This window comes from Labeo rohita, chromosome 19 (assembly GCF_022985175.1).
Source record: "Labeo rohita strain BAU-BD-2019 chromosome 19, IGBB_LRoh.1.0, whole genome shotgun sequence".
Taxonomy (NCBI): domain Eukaryota; kingdom Metazoa; phylum Chordata; class Actinopteri; order Cypriniformes; family Cyprinidae; genus Labeo; species Labeo rohita.
This window is the reverse complement of record NC_066887.1, coordinates 26301892-26319590: the sequence shown is the minus strand read 5'-3', so window position 1 is coordinate 26319590 and position 17699 is coordinate 26301892. Positions and strand designations below refer to the sequence as shown.

At 34.1% G+C, this 17699-nt stretch overlaps 2 protein-coding genes across 11 annotated transcripts in view; both read left to right on the top strand.

Annotated features, from left to right (window-relative positions):
* LOC127181375 (uncharacterized) overlaps window positions 1-7716 on the top strand; it is a 40717-nt gene extending 33001 nt beyond the window's left edge. Inside the window, exons 9-10 of the mRNA XM_051136068.1 lie at window positions 7013-7123; window positions 7279-7716. Coding sequence (XP_050992025.1) covers window positions 7013-7123; window positions 7279-7349 — 182 coding nt within the window. The 3' untranslated portion in view covers window positions 7350-7716. The remainder of the gene's footprint in view (window positions 1-7012; window positions 7124-7278) is intronic.
* LOC127181368 (uncharacterized) overlaps window positions 1-17699 on the top strand; it is a 90987-nt gene that overhangs the window by 16740 nt on the left and 56548 nt on the right. For 6 of the 10 annotated variants that reach the window (XM_051136055.1, XM_051136048.1, XM_051136050.1 and 3 more), the window contains exons 1-3: window positions 9976-10091; window positions 13272-13480; window positions 13579-13633. In XM_051136055.1, the coding sequence (XP_050992012.1) occupies window positions 13279-13480; window positions 13579-13633 (257 nt within the window). In that variant the 5' untranslated portion in view covers window positions 9976-10091; window positions 13272-13278. Of the gene's footprint in view, window positions 1-9975; window positions 10092-11900; window positions 12000-13271; window positions 13481-13578; window positions 13634-17699 lie in introns of those variants that run through there. The other 4 variants (XM_051136051.1, XM_051136054.1, XM_051136053.1 and 1 more) reach the window with 4 other exon arrangements.

Genomic DNA, 17699 nt, shown 5'->3' with positions numbered 1-17699 from the left:
ATTACTCTACAAACATACACCTTTGTTTACTTTGTGTTGCTTGGCAACCACTTTGTTGCAACCACAACTGTTTTTGAGGAACTACATTGTTTGGTCGAAGAACATTGTTTTTATTAATATCATTACACTTTATTTGCTGTGTTTAATTTTGTAAAACCTTACGTATATATGGAATAACCATTTTATAAAAGCGATAATCCCTGTGAAGTGCTGTGGTTTACAGTGAATTTATTACTGTTTTCTAACAATGCCCCTTAACTGTTATAAATTTATTGTAAACCATAGCTTCTTGGGGCTTATTGCTTTGATATACAGCATCTTGATCAAGTCTTGACTAACATTTGACATCAAATTAATATCACAGTGCCTGCTAGGTGATTTTTATTGGATGTAAAAACAAGGGCTGGTGGCAAACAGAAACTTAAATTAGCATGTCTTTCACGCACACAACCTCAGGGCAAATGCAAAAAACTTTAAAAGCTGACATGCAAAAGAGAAATGCAAACTCTTATGATAGCAGACCTGAAGCCTTTACATAGAACAATGAATATCTTGTATTGTATAATATTTAAACATCCATAGAACTCAGACTGGATCATTTCCATTTGGCCTAAAGGGGAAGTCATTGTCAGTTTACTTTCATTTCACATGCTTTCACTTTAATTTCCCCTGAAACCTAAACCTATTCTTTTTCAGAAGACTAAAGCTCCGGATTTAATAATTAATAGTGACTCTGACAAAAAATTGTCACGGTTATTTAGACTATTTAGAAAATAAGTCTAAAAGGCTAAAAGCTTTAGAAGCTTCATTGTTATATGGACCATTATGAATAAAGCAAAGTCAAGCAAATCAATACCCACTGTAAAAATCTGTGTATTCTACAGATTTTTATGTTTATTCTGTAGAAATTGACTTAATTTCAGTAAAATTCACAAAGAATAACATTTCTGTTTCACCTTTTACTTCATCACACACCAAAAAGTCCACACCCACAGGTCAAATAGGAAATCTTACACTCAAACAAGACAGCTGAATCGACTACCATCTCCTGTCCTTACAGAAATTATCTTCGAAATATAAGGTAACTTTCCTTTTAAATTATGCTGCTTAAATTTAACTGGAATTTTAAGCGTAATTGGCTTTGTTTTGTTTTTGGCTTGCTTTTTAAAAACCATCCAAAGACATACATGATAGTATAATTGTCTAGTTTATTGAACAAGTATTTGATCTGTGATTAGTGGACAATGAAAAATGTGTAACTAATCAAATAACTAATCAGGATTTTCCTCTAAAGAAACAGCATATATTTAAAATCTCTGGAATTCCTAGAGTAGTTTTTCTTGAAGAAAAGTTTATCTGAAGAACAGTTCTAAAAAGGGTAAGGAATGGTTAAAGTTGTATTATCTTTAGTTTTTTGGTCCAGAATTCTAAACCAATTCAAATAAATTTGTCTAGCCAAATATGCTGACAAAATGCATGTAGTGACGTCACCACATACCAGCACTGAATAGAACATGTACTGTCTGGCCCGACTGTGGATATTAAGAGGTTAATAAAACAAGGCTGAGTTCTAACAACAGGTTAAGCCGGATTTGGCAGCTGTGGAAGAAAGAGCTAAATGATAACCTTTCTTACATGTGTAAGACAACACTGCTACCAAACTTAACACTCAAGACAAAATTAACTTTGGACAAAGAATAACAACAGGAAAGCAATATTTTTTGGACACCAGAATGTTTAAAACTTCATTAATTCTTTCAAAATGTAAACCAAAAAGATCCTCTCCATCACTCTTTGTTTTGACAGGGAACTTACTAAGCTGATGATCTTTGGTCTGTGAGAGCAGATCTGTCAATGGCTACACAGACCATAAAGTTCATCACCTGGAATATTAATGGACTTAAACGAAACAGAGATAAAAAAATTTCAAGAACTACAACATGCACACATTGTTTTCTTACAAGAGACACACATTGGAGTTGGAGATGAACATATTATAGAAGGTCTAAAAAACGAGTGGCATGTTTCTTACACAAACTATACGTCCCGAAAGGGAACAGCCATACTAGTGAGGAAAACACTGCATTTTGAATATATAAGTGATGAAAGAGATAACTGTGGAACATATGTTTTGCTGAAATGTAAACTGGATGGTCAGCTGTACACTCTGGTCAGTGTTTATAACCATGAAAAAGACACAAAAACTCTTGATAAACTTTCAAGGTACCTGCAGTCAATGACCACAGGGCTGCTGGTGATCGGTGGAGATTTCAACACAGTTCTCAATCCATTTACAGACAAAGATAATCAAATTAATTTAAAAGATATGACGGACAGCACAACCCACAGGAAGCTGCGCTGTTGTCTGAAAAAGTTTATGAAATCTCTTCAACTGGTTGACATCTGGAGAAGAAAGAACCCCATAAAGCAAAATTATACGTTCCACAGTCAAGTTGCATCCAGGTTGGATTATTTCTTTGTTCCAGATGAATGTATGTGGCATGTCAGAAGTTGTGTAATCAAAGACTCAGAGATGCGCGACCATCGTCCTGTGTACTTGGAGATCAACAAAGCTGCCACGATAGCTTTTCAGAATGATCCACAGATATGGTCAGTCATTCAGTGGCTGAATCTAAAAAAGGATCTTTTGGCAGATGAGACTAGTTCATCAGTGAGTGAAGAAAGCTCACATGCAGTTAGTGAGGTTGACATTTTGTCAGCTGTAAATTCTCTTCAAGTGTCAGACACACCGAGACCAGATGGCATCCCAGTTTCCTTCTATAAAGACAAAATCCAGGATCTAATTCCGTACATAAAGATGCTCTATGACAGAATCCACAGTGGTGTATTTAACTGCTCTAAGAAACACTTTAATGAAACCGTTAAAAGTCCACAAGATGATAGTCAACACTTCTTTAACGTTGACTACCTCATCATTGCAACTATTCTGGCAAAACGTCTGGATGATTACTTGGATTTGGAGTCAAAGTGTCGTGTACCAAAAAAATCAGCTACTGTCATAATCACGCCCAAAACATTCTGCACTGAGATGAGGTTGTCTTATATTAAGGATAAGATAGAAAAGCAAAAACAGTCAAACCCAAATCTGTATCAGGATTTCCTCATTATGAAAAACCTCCTCAGAGATGCACCAAACGTAGACAGTGAATCTGCAGATGTTTCTGTTGAGAGAGACAAACTGCTGGATCAAGGCTGCCCACTGACCCCAGTTCTCATTACGCTGGCCCTGAAATGCTTTGCCTTTGCACTAGCTGGGTATTTAAAACAGCATGATATTCTGGTTTTCAAAGAAAGTGTGATACTTTGCGTCCAACCTGAGGACCTTGAGAAAATAACTGCTGCTGTGAGGAAAAGAGCTAATGAAGTGTTTTACATTAAAGAATTATTTAGAGGAAATGTTGATAGTGAACAATTAAAGTATGTGGAAAATGAATCTAAGGCTGGAGATTGGTATGAAAGGGAGGCAGAAAGACTAATGGATAACACAGAGGAAGAATCAGAAGCAAGTTGGTCTAAAACAAACAAAGGCAATAACGAGAGAAGTGTGTGTGAAGAGCATAATTTTGTGTCTATAATGCACGAACAAGACATTTCAGTGGAGGGTGATGAAAGGTGAGGATCATGTAGATGACTCGGATTACTTTTGCTAATTTGTTAATAATATATACATCTTGCATTCAGTTTAGACATTTTACTTGTGCCATAATCTGTGCCATTGAGGTAATTAGAATTAGGAACTGATTTAATCATCAGTCTCTAAACTTTGTCCAAGATGTTCCAGTGCCTAATGTGCATAATTGTAACGCAAGTCTGTGCTTTGGTTTAAAATGGCTGTATTGTGCAGAGTTAACTAAGTGTGTGGTACTCACTATCAGCACTATCGGGAAACACTGTTTATGTATTTGTGCAGTAACAACTACTCAACAACCATTTTTAAGCTTTTGGGATGCAGGTATGGATCAAGGTATTGGATTTTTTAGGATGCACATTAGCTATTTTTTGATCCACTAATTAACATTTATCACTGCTGTGTGGTGTGTAAAATAAGGATTAATCTTGCCATTGGTGTAAACAAAAATGGCAGACATGCTTAATGAAAATGTGAATTTACTCTAAAACAGCAGAAATAGAGCTGTTTTACCAGTTACCCCTGTAATACCACCCATACTTTCTTGAATACAGTCAATTCCCTTCAGAGATATATTCAAATAAACACAAATAAATAACCTCCTCAGATTTGTGGGAATCGCATAAATGGTCTATCTCGATGTCAGAAATGCAAAGTTCTGATGGCACAGTCCGATAAGTCTATCTCCGTCTTACATAATGACATCATCATCACATGGCACAGCTGATTGGTTCTCTCCTTAATCAGTAGCCAATGAGCTCACTCCTGAACATTCAAATATATGACTAGTGCTTGCTGTAGCAGTTTGCAGCTTGTTTCCAAAACCCTCCACCTTCCCCAGCTCCACCTGTATAGATCTGCTACGAGTTATTTCATATATATGATGCAGATGCAGATCTATTCCGCCAAGACTAACTACATTAACGCTGTCATGTACATTACCATGCCGATCCCTCCGAGAGTTGTCAGACAGAACTTTATATTTAACCAAAGGTGACAAGTTTGCTAGTATAATATAAACACCATACAGTAATCATTGTCACAATTTATCAACAGATCATAAGCAACTGAGTGTGACTGCAAATTGTTTTGAAATCGTGACTCAGTACAATGTGCAACAGTGCCATGAGTTTACTTTAAAACATGCAGTGCTTTAAAGTATTAAATCAAATCATCACCTTCTGAAGTTGATTTTAATCACAAGTCATATTACAGTACTTGTTTTGCTCTGACCTGCTGATTTTTTTTTTTTTTTTGGTTTAGACCATTTGTTTAGACCATTGCGAAGTAATGTCTATGCAGGAGAAGATGGTGAAACTGATGGATAACATTGCTCGCCTCATGTCTGTACTTTTTTGAAAATTCTGTTTTGTTTGCATACCAATGCAGAATGGCACACATCTATTACTCACGTATGCAAAAGTTCAAAAGAAGTCAGTTTCTGCTAGTAATGCACGATACCACTTATTTTACTTTTCATCTGCTAGCAATAATTTCAAAGCCAGAATTATTAATATTGCTACCAATACTGATGCCTAACTACACAGATCTTTTAAAATATTTTAAGAATAAAATGGATAATTATACCCATTTATCATTATTTGGGAAAGCCATGTTTGTTTGTTTGCTTTTTAACGTTATGAAACAATAACATTGTTTTTGTCTTTAAATAAATTTTAAAAATTCAAGTAACATTTATTATTATTAGCAGCTGAAAACAACGTTCACATTATCTAAACAAACTGAACTGTGATGTCAAATAAAGCCAGGGGCAAACCTTTAATAATGTGCCTTTTTAGATGAAGATTAGACATTTTATAAGAAATCAATGTCTTGTATTTTTCTTCTTTTCCCCCTCTACTAGGCTGACCATGTATGCAGTTGTTACTCTGCAGGACTCAGATGAGGTGATGGTGGTACCATTAGATTGGTTGAGTCTAGACAAGAAACAATGTTACTGGCCTCCATTCAAATCGACAGAGAAGTGCATGGAAGCTGTTCAGAAAATACTTAAGCCTGAAACAGCAGGGAAACCATGGGAGAAATTAAATATTAGTTTTCACAGAGACTACGGTAATGGTCAAATAACTATTTAATTTGGGATTTGTACTGTCTATTAATTTATCAAGTAACATAATAAAATATTAATCTTACTGCAGTCACTTTCAATAAGGCAAAAGAGGGGCAAAAAGAAATTCAAGAACAGAAAGAACGGTAAGTAAAAGACGCTTGCATTTTGTTCCAAAAAACTGCATTTGTTCAAAAGATCTTTTTGTACTGTTTTGTGAAACCATTGTTTATTTTAAAATAAAGGTCATATCTATTAGCCACTGGACTTCCTGGAATAAAAAGACAAAGACTTGAAAGCACTCAAGAAATATCAAAACATCTAGTTTCTCCTGCACCAACTGCATTTACATCCAGAATGTCAGCTGATGGTGAGTCAACTTCTTTTGTCATATCAGTTTGAGAAGTTTCTTTTCTTCTTTTTTTGTAATTACTGCACAACTCATTTTACACAACAGACAAGGACGAGCTTTTCCAAATGTTAAGAGACATCAAGAGCACAGTTCAGGAAAACTCTGCTATGTTAAAGAAACTACTCAAAGACAACACAGTTTCTGAGGCCCCCAGCAGTACCAGCATTCCTTCGAAAGACATTAAAACAAACCTAAATCTGCCTCTTAGAACTCTTGAAGATGTGGCCAGAACTGAAAGAGAGCTCAACAATGTAAAAACACACCAAAAATACGTGAGTTGACACAGCATTTAAAGAAAGGGATAACGTACAGTCAACCACCAATTACAGCTAAATAAACGTTCATCTGTAACAACGGGTTTATTTTGCAATAATGACTGTACATTATCCGCCTTATTACATGGCTACTTAATAAATAAATGAAATAAATGGACAATAAAAATTGTGTTCTAGTATTAATGCAGAGTCATTATATTTGTACTTTTAAATTGTATTATATTATACTGTTTCTACAGGTGCAACATCTGTCAAGGCTTGGAGGTTTTGGGCAAAAGGACGTGATTAAGAACATTATGCAGCATAAGTTCTGTCAGACGATCTGGCTATACAGTTTAACTGGCAGGGAAGAGGAGAGAAAAAGCCTTTCTCTAAGCTTATTTTAGCAGATGTGATCAGAGGTAAAATCACTACTGCATGAACACTTCTCACATACACATAGGAAGTTTGTATTTACTCATATTTTGTATGCATTTGTAAATTCAGTAACTTGGTGAATTTAGTCTACAAGTTTCATACACCGTCAGAGTGTACAAGATCAGCTTTGAGTATAAAGCACTACATCCAACAAATTTACAATTAATTCTTTATTGAATTTCCTCTTTCAGATGCTGCATCAAAACAAAGTGTAATGAGGGCAGACTGTGAAACTGAAATGAAAAATTATTTGTGGTCTATAGGTGATCGAATCGGTCGGAAAAGACCAAGAGATTGTGGAGGTGAGTGATAAATATTGTGTAATATTGTCTCATTTTCTATAGGCTGATCTTCTCCATGATGGTTTAGTCAAAGCATACTTTTGTGTTAAGAAACCTGCGTTCATCTGTTTAATAATCATTGTATACTTTGTATAAACATATCCTTCCCCCTTCAGGTATGACTCCTCCCACACTGCTGGACAGTTCCTTCCAGTCAGAGTTTGGAATGTCTTTTCTTGATGACTGAGTTTTGAAACATATATTTATAGATCATGTAAGCTTAACTGCTTAAACATTAGACATTAATTTTGTAAAAACAATATGTGTAATAATCTAGCTTGCCACTGTGTACTTCAAATATTGGCTCTTGCTATAAAATGCTTATAATACTCCTAATTTTTAATTAGTGTAATTGTTTATGATTAGGGTTAGGCTATGGGTTTTATATTGTGGTAATACAAGATAAGATCCATCAACTTTTAGCTGATGAAATACTGAAGATTGTGTTTAACTGTGGTATCACTGCATGCACTGTCATGTTTTCAGGTGTATTATAGCAGTGGCTTTATTGGCCTGATCCAAAAAGGGTCCTTGTTACATAAATTTCATTCAAAATAAACCATAAAAACCGCACAAACCATTTATCTTGCTTTTGCCTTTTTTAGACAGATGAAGTCTTACAATAGTGAAATTCTAGTAGATGACAAAAATGTGACTATTGGGTGACATTACAGTTCTCAGGGGAATCTTCAACTGATGTACAAATGCACAAACTGCACAAGGAATTAAATTTTCTTAAAACAGCAAGTTGGAGTTTATTTAGCTAAGCAAGTTTTTGCTGGCTCTTGTTCATCTCAGTGGTTATGAATGTTATACTGACAATCTCAAAACATTACATCACCTCTCAAAACAAAAGTCTACATCTTCTCTAAGGCACTTCAGCAGGCACTCTCTTTTGAGATTCACCTCTAGGCCCTATGTAAGAGTGCAAGCACACAAAAAGATTCAAACACTACACAAACAAATGGGCAGAACCTGACAAACTGTCAAAGATGATTATCACACTACATATGATCACTATACTCTCATTTCGGCATAATAATCAAGGAACTTTGTTGCCGCACCATGGTGCAGCAGGCACAATGATATTATGCAGCACCTGAAAGTAACCGGCACTAAGTTTGTGTAGATGCGGAGTTGCAGCCGGCAGAGTTGACGGCTGCGTAATATCATTGCAGCAGCAAAGTTCCTTGATTATTACGCCGAAATGAGAGTATAGTTCCTAGCCATATTGACCTAAAAACTCTCAACTTTTCATTTTTCATCTGTCTTTGTACACAATGTAACTACAGAAGAGTTTTAAATTGGAAAAATATAGAAACTCTTTGGTCATTTTTGAGCGAGATGCTAACGGTCTAATCGGGTTCAATGATCTACGCTAAGCTATGCTAAAAGGGCTACCACCAGACCCGGAGATCGGCTAAATGGATTTGAAAATGGTAAAACTCAACGTTTTAACTCTAGGGGGGTTGGAAAATGAGCCTATTTTAAAAAAATCCTTTGATGTGTCTTTTCTTCTAGGCCTGTTTTTTTCTGATCCTGCTGACCCAATGAGCATTTCGCTGTCCAGTGGTTGTGATTTAATTTATAATTTTCAGTGTGAGTTAAATCTATTTTTTGGTGCATTTGACCAGTAAAAGAAAAACTGCATAATAATAATGCACTCCTGAGCATAAAGCATTTCACACTTCCAGCCCTTGTCAACAATTCTATATCACTTATAAATAATCAAATACAATACTGATAGTATTATAATAATAGTATTAGATATGTACATTTTCTGAAAAAAAAAAAAAAAGTGAGTGGCGCTATAATTCATTGTATAAATAAATAAACCAGCTTTTGTTTGTTTGTTTGTTTGTTTTTTCAATGAGGTAGCCTAATATTTTTTTTATCCTCACAGCGTGTCATGCGGTGATGCACTATGAAATTTTTGCAGGGCTATTTAATTGTAACGTAATATTAAAAGTAAACTCACCGGCCACTGAATGAACAGAACAGGAAGACTTTATACAAACGTAAATGAGGGACTAATGACTTAATTAACTAAATACAGGTGAACTGACAAACAAGGGAGAACAGAAACTAGGTTAATGAACCAGACTAAGGAAGGAGAACATTAGGAAAACGAATGAAACACACAGAAAACAAAGTCCATACTTGTGACACTAAATGTTCACATGTAAAGGCTAATGTTTATACATACACTGAAATACTAAACACACAATATTGAAATAATGATAAGAAAAAAAAAACATAGAAACCTAGTTATTTCACTGAAATAACATCTAATGTGAATTGTTATGCAGGGAAATGTTAAAATGTTACTGGCAATGACTTTTTTTTTACTTCACTGTAAAATTACATTAAATGTAATCACAGTTACCGTATATAGTACAGAAACTTACTGTTAACCAGGTATAAGGTTTTTACTGTAGCATTTTTACAGTCTTTTACTGTTAAAATCATACTCATTTTTTACAGAATTATCTTTAGTAATCAGACATTAATATTCAGTAGTAGTTAAATATCATCACAGCTTTGATTATATTCGAAAATGACTATGCTTCATTTTCATTGGTTTTAAATAACAACTTTGCGAAAGGGCAACTGCCAAGCTGTAAAAAAACAACAACATACACACTCTTGTGTTTTCTTATTAGCCCTTGCACCCTACAGTCAACAAAATGACTACTGCTAAAATTATAAATACACACTATACATATGTTTGATACTGATTTTATTTAGTATAAAACCAAATAACATGTGCTAAGGAGACAGTTTCTGTTTTCTCGTTTATCTTTCACTTTCTGAGAAGTCCACACCCACAGCTGAATGAGATCTAGCGTCAGTTACTTACTCTGCTCAACGTGAGAGTTGAATCGACGGCAGTGTCCTGTCCTACAGATATTAACCTGAGAGATAAAAGGTAACTTTTCCTTCAAATTTTTAAGATGCTCAAAGATAATTAAAATTCCAAAACTTATGTCAAAAATATATTCTGTTCTCTTTTAGCTTACGTTTTTAAAAACAATCTACAGACATACAAATTACTACTAATTAGCTTTTATCCCTCTGTACTGTTCTTTATCATCAACTTGATTTATATACAAGCAAGACATTCAATGCACTCACATGGGGTATAATATTCAAAAGTATTAATTAAAAAGGCTATACATTTAAAAACAAATCTGATGGGTTTTAATTAAAATTCTTATTTTGGTTTATCAGTTTTGGTGATAACTTTTTTAAAGACTATAATGTACATTTCAAAAGGAGAATATGTGTGATTTGTGGAACAATGGAAAAAGTGGAACTCTTTATTAACTGAATCAGACAAATAATGGAAGTCATATCTTATCTAAAATTTTCTTTATATATTTCAAAGATATCTGATTTTCAAGAGGTAACATTGTTTTATTATTATGCATGCGTCATATATGTTGCTCATGGTTTCATGAGACTAACACCTGGTAAAGCAGGGTGTGGCAGTTGTAGTAGAAACAGACACGTGATAACCTGTTAACAAGTGTCAATGCTAAACCCATACGATAACCAACAACAAAAATAATAATAGTATAGTAATATTTTTGGAAAGTAAATTTTTTAGAACTCATAAGAGGGAAAAGTGCATAGAGTGAAACTGGAGGCATTGGTTTGACTGGTTTTAGGACAACTTGAATATAATTTAAATCACAAATGTCTGCCAAGTATGAAACTGATTTATTGCTGTCACAATACCATGAAGGTCTGAGCAGTTCTCTCAAAATGCAAAATAAACATTCCCTTCCTTCCATTACCCTTTGTTTTGACAGGGAACTTACTAACAGGCAACTAACAGACAGGGAACTAACAGACTTAACAGAAAAAGAAATCAGAAATTTCAAAAACTACAAAATGCAGATGTAGTTTTTTTCAAGAGATGCACATTGGAATTGGAGTTGAAAATATAAAAGGCTATAGGGATGAGTGGCATATTTTCTTTACAAAGTACACCTCCTCCAGCAAGGGAACAGCCATATTATTGAGGAAAAGATCAGATTTTGAATATATAAGTGATAAAAAAGATCATTGTGGAGCTTATGTTGTGTTAAAATGTAAACTGGATGGTCAGCTGTACACTTTGGTCAGTGTTTATAAACATCAGACAGACACTAAAACACTTAAAAAAAACTTTCAGTGTACCTGCAGTCAATGACCGCTGATGATCGGTGGAGATTTCAACATGGTTCTCAATCCATTTATAGACAAAGACAATTCAAAAGGGGTGACAGATACCACAATCCACAGAAAGCTACGCTGTTGTGTAAAAAAAGTTCATGAAATCTCTTCAGCTGGTTGATGTCTGGAGAAGAAAGAACCCTGAAAATCAGAATTATACATTCAACAGTCAAACTGCATCCAGGTTGGATTATTTCTTTGTTCCAGATGAATGTATGTGGCGTGTCAGACGGTGTAAAATCAGAGACTATGGGCTGCGCAACCATCATCCTGTGTACTTTCGAGATCAGCAATGCTTACACAATCCTTTTTCAGAAGGATCTCCACATACAATCACTCTCTCAACTATTAAATCATAAAAAGCATCCTTGGACAGAGGAGATGGGTTCATCACTTGGTGAAGAAAGCCAGTGAAATCCAGTGAAAATATCAATGGTAAACAATTAAAGTGTATAGGAAATGAGTTTAATGATGAAGATTGGGATAAAATGGATGCAGAAACATTTATGAATAATGTATGGGAAGAATCAGAAGCCAGTTGATCTAGTAGAGCGTATGAAGAGCATGATTTTGTAATACATAAGGAATAAGATATTACAGTGGAGGGTGATGGAAGGTGAGGATAATGAAGATGAATCAGATCACATCTGCTGATTTGTTCTTCTCTTTGTGCTCTAATTGTTTTATTATGGAACAAGGTTGACCACAGAGAGAAAGGTGTTTTATAGTGTATACCCTTGGCCAGTTTTCGTAACACAAATAATTTGTTTTTGTAGTTTTTAACTGAAAGATGTAAGTATGTATGTAAGATTGACAGCTAGCGGTTGAAACAGGTACTGCAGTCCAAATTCAAAATATTGCAGAGAGAAGTTTCTCTCACTTCCTCCTACTCAGACTCGACGCACACAAGGGTTTGTGGACAGATTGAGGACACGCAATGAGCCTTGCACTGTAATTTGCTGAGTTAATTTACTGTGTTTTAATGTTCCTCTGCTCATAGAGCATTGTGCAGTATGTAATATTGCCAGCTAGTGGTTTAAATGGGTACTGCAATTGCATCCCGGAATCTGCACGAAACGCACATTTCAGAGTAGAATTACTGGTGATAGCATTATTTTTCAGAGAAACAGCTATGTAAACATAACATGTTTCCCAAATATTTACAAACATATGTTATTTTTTGGCTTAAGATTTTACTAGTCTTTTACTTAGCCTTACTAATTTCACAAATTTAACTGCAAGCAGCAATTAAGGGGCTGAGCAATACAGAAGCAAAATAAGGAAGAAATTAATTAGTAAATTAGTAAACCCCTACCCTAGAACCGCCACGCTATTAGTGTGCACAAAATCGCAGACAGGACTAATGGAATTGCAAATTCACTATCTTACAGAAGATGCACTTATGGAACAGCAGAAATAGAGCTTTTTCCTGGTTACCCCTGTAATGCCATCAAAACTTTTCTAAAGATAGTCCCCTCAGAGATACATTCATTAAAACAACACAAAAAACAACCCTTTGGATTTGCATGAGTCATGTGAATGGTCAGTGTCAGAATACTGACAGAATTTCACAGAAAGGTGATAAGTTTGCAGGTATAAACACTATTGAGTAATTGTCAAAATTTACCTGAATTGACTGTGTTTGATTAAGATGAGCCTTGTGAAAATTACAGGTAAATTAGGTAATTTAAAAAGTTGACCAGTCAGATCATCTTTAATTTACTTTCTGACAAATTAAATTTTTTTTTCCAGACTTCATAGGATTGGGTTGGTCAGCTTTACAATTTACTATAAAATTAAGTATATTTATATTTTAATCAGAGCTAAATGCTGTCTGGTTTTTTGTTTCCTTTTTTTTTTTCTCTCTCTCTCTTTTCTCTTTTCCAAGGCAGACCATGTATGCAGTTGTTACCTTGCAAGAGTCAGACGAGGTGATGGTGGTAGCATCAAACTGGTTGAGCCCAGACAAGAAACAATGTTACTGGCCTCCATTCAGATCCACAGAGAAGTGCACGGAAGCTGTTCAGAACAGAATTAAACCTGAAACAGGAGGGAAACCATGGGAGAAATTAAATATTAACCTTCACTGGGAAAATGGTAATGCCACTATTTGAAAATAACTGCTTTATTATAGCATTTTGTATTGTCTAATAAATGTTCATAAATAATATGATAAAATATTTATCTTATTGCAGTCACTTTTGAGAAGGCAAAAGAGGGGCAAAAACAAATCAAAGAACAGAAAAAACAGTAAGTAACAGACTTGCATTTTGTTCCAAAAAAAATAAATAAATTAAAATAAATAAATACAATTTTCAAAAGATTTGACCTTTGAAAGAGCAAAAGAAATAGTTTGTAAATTATTGTTTATTTTCAAATACAGATCATATCTATTCTCTATTCTCTAGTACACAATTATACTTTTCCCAATCACACTACTATACTATATCACATATAACCCTGGTATTCAGCTGTCCGATTTTGTAAAGTTGCTCATTCTGCCCTCAAATATAAATTAATTTTATAGTTTTGCCTTCAGTTAGACTAGGTTATCAAGACATCTGTGTGGTGCAAAATAATAAGTGTTTATTGTGATAAAACTTGTTTTATGTGTGTCCAAAAAAAACACTGTCAAAAAGGACAGTTTTTCCATTCATTAAAATGTGTCCTGTTTATTATGTAAGCCTGTTTCCCCCACTGAATAATAATAAAAAAAAAGGTTATTGTGACTTATCTCACAATTCTGACGTTTTTTCTCAGAATTGTGATACGAACTTGCAATTCTGACTTTTTTTCTCAGAATTGCCTGATATGAACTCGCAGTTCTAAGAAATGAAGTGATATATTGTGTGCTATTGTGTGAATTGTGTGATATAAACTGGCAATTGCGAGTTATTAAGTCAGAATTGTGAGATATAAACTCTAATAGTGAGATATATAGTCACAATTACCTTTTTTATTATTATTATTTTTTCATTCAGTGGCGGAAATGGGCTTCCATAGTTTATTTATTTATTTATTTATTTATTTATCCTGAGAAAAAAATAATAACTATCATGCATTTTACCACGATTTTACACAATTACCAACAGTCTTGACAGGCATATTTAGAACATATGGAAGCTTCAAGAAAAAATGTTGCAGCACAAAAAAAACTGATATAATATCATAATATTATGATACTATTCATAATATCCCTCAAAAAGAGGTTTTTATACCCTCAAAAGATAGTTGATACTTGATATCTAGCGATCATGTTGTATTTGAACATCCTTAATTTTACACATTCAACTAAATAAATAAATACATACATACATAAATGGAGGCGCACATATACACAACAAAACTAACAACTGCCAGTGACTCTAGTGCATCAAAACCTAATCTTACCTTTCTGTAAATCATTGTTTACTAATATATTAAAGCTAAAAACGCTCATTCTTAGTTATTTCAGTTGGAGTTCACATTCTTTCTCAGAGTCACATGCAGTTTAATAACTGACATGAATCACACAAAATAAACTAAGACTTGGTTTGACAAAACATAAGACTTGACTTGACACTGGATTCACCAACAGCAGGAAGACACCAACATAAGACCCAAATTAACAAGACAAACATGAGGTCTTATGCTGCATTCACGCCATGCCGTAATTACTGTGATTTCGTGATAACAACACGTGACATTCTACTTGGAGCTGTTCACACCCTTGAACTATCACACTGAACTATCAATGCCTAAACATAACGCCTAATGAGTGTGAGGTTCTACGAGGGCGTGAATGCTTTTTACAAGTTGGTATTAGGGATGGGCGGATCGATCCTCACATAAAAATATCGATTCTAAAGTGCATTTTTAACCATTAATTTTATTTATTTTACAAGAAGTTTGGTTCATAAAATAAGCCTCTAAGATGAAAAATAGACTATTACCGAAATATTGTGTAGGACAGAACTATTTCTGCTCATCACTGAAAGACAGAACCAATCGATCACAGATAGCGTTCACTGCTGACGCTTCATTCAACATTGATAATAATCAGAAATGATGTTTCTTTCTTTTCTTCTCATGGCATTGAAATAATAAAGCATTATTTAAAAAAAATGTTTCTTGAGAAGCAAAGTATATTAGAATGATTTCTGAAAGATCATGTGACACTCAAGACTGGAGTAATGATGTTAAAATAATTCAGCTTTGATCACAAATGCTTTTTAAATTACATTTTTCAAAATATATTACAATAAAAAATAGTTATTTTAATTGTTCATTTTCCCAATCTTGCTGTTTTTACTGTTTTTTTGTTCAAATAAGTGCAGCGTTTGTTAGCATGGTTAAAGATACATTACAAAATCGTACTGACCTCAAACTTTTGAACAGTATAGTGTACGTGAAATATTTATTTTAATTAGGCTAGTTTGTGTAAGTAAATTTATTTAAACTGGTTGTTAAAAGTTAAAAGTAAAAAATTGGTTGTTATATTCTGTAATTGCTGTCTGTAAGAAACAATTTGTGCTAAAGTTAGGCCTTTAGGGGTACAACAGCCTGGCAGCTTTTTACACACACTCACACACACAAAAAAAAAGAACACAGTTTGCGACAGTAACCACAGTATTTGGAGTAAAACTGCAGTAACAACAAATTTACCATGGTTAACACTCTCTTTTGGCTTGCATCCTTTTACCATGGTTAACACTACAGGAACATTATTTCAACCATAATATTTGTAGCAAAAACCATGGTAATAAAAATTAATAATACTAATACTACTACTACTACTAATTATTATTATCATTATTATTATTAATATGCATTTTAGTACTAATGTAACCTTTGTACCTTATCTACCCTTAATGTGTGTGTACTTGTATGGTACTAGCATGCTCCCTGGCTTTTAGGGGTAAAGAAAGGTGCACCTTTGAGGTTACTGCCCAGTAAAATCTAAAATACAACATTTTATTTCTGACAGTGTTATTAAAAAAAAAAAAAAGCTTATGAAATGTTTAAAACACATGACTTTCAAATATAATGTTAAGTAAGTATAATTACTCATTTTATTCTTTAAATAATTTAAAAGATCAGTTTAGTTTCGAGGTATCGGTATCAGTATTGATATCGCCGATACTTGGCTTGAAAATATCGGTATCGGATTGAAAATAAAATAGGAGGTATCGCCCATCCCTAGTTGGTATCCACCTGTGAGCAATCAAAGAAAGAACCAATCCGAGCATGGCACAAAGAAGGGAGAAGCACATTACCAGATTACATGCTGCATTTTAACAAAGCGAGTAGTCCACACCCACAGGTGAATGAGATGTAACATCAGAAATCTTACTTTGCTTAACCTGACAGCTGAATCGACAGCATTGTGCTGTTCCACAGACAGTATCCTGAGAGATATAAGGTAACTTTTCCATCAAATGATTGTAGTGCTTGAAGTTAGCTCTTATCCTAAAACTTATTTTATCTTATTTAAGGTTATTTTATCAAAACAATCTACAAAAATACACACTGCTATTTAAATTAATCAAATATAGTTTGAGTTTGTATAAAGCAAAACAATCAAGGCACTCATGTTGGCTATATAACAGTATAGTTAAAATCTCCTATTCCTTGGTTGTTTTAGATTGGTTTAGGCTTTTATATCGTGAGCCGAGACTAGATATTTTATTCTTGATTAAATATCTTTCTGTATTCTTGATTTTCTTTATGTTTTTGAAAGACTCTTGATTTTCAAGATGTAACATGGTTTATTGATATTTATTCATAAGCCACTCTGTAAGAATCAAACACTTGGATAAGCAGGGCAAGGACGTTGTGGAAAAAGCAGATACATGATAACCTGTCTAACAAGTTTCAAACATTGCTGCCAAAGACTTAAATTAACTTTAGCCAAAGAATACAACAACAACAACAACAACAACAACAAAATCAATATTTTTGTACACCACAATGTTTACAACCAGGAGTGGTTTCTTCATTAGGGCAATAGAACGACGCACCACAAAACTATTAAAGGGAGGGATTTTTTCTGTCACATTCAGCCACAGTGTTATGCTAGCTGTCACGGTTCTTGAGTAGTTTGATCAGTGTCAAGTCATATTATGTGGAGTAAGAAGAATCGCCCCTGCTTTTCTAATAACCTTCCATAATTTTTTTTTCTTCGAACTGCAGGCACTGCAAGGCAATCTCTATGTGTTCCAGGAGGGCTAGCACTAACATGCCTTCATAATAACTTACCTTGTAAAATGAACAAACATAATTCCATTAATTATCTTTAAGCTACGAGTCAGGACTAGTAAATCAGTATACCAGTAAA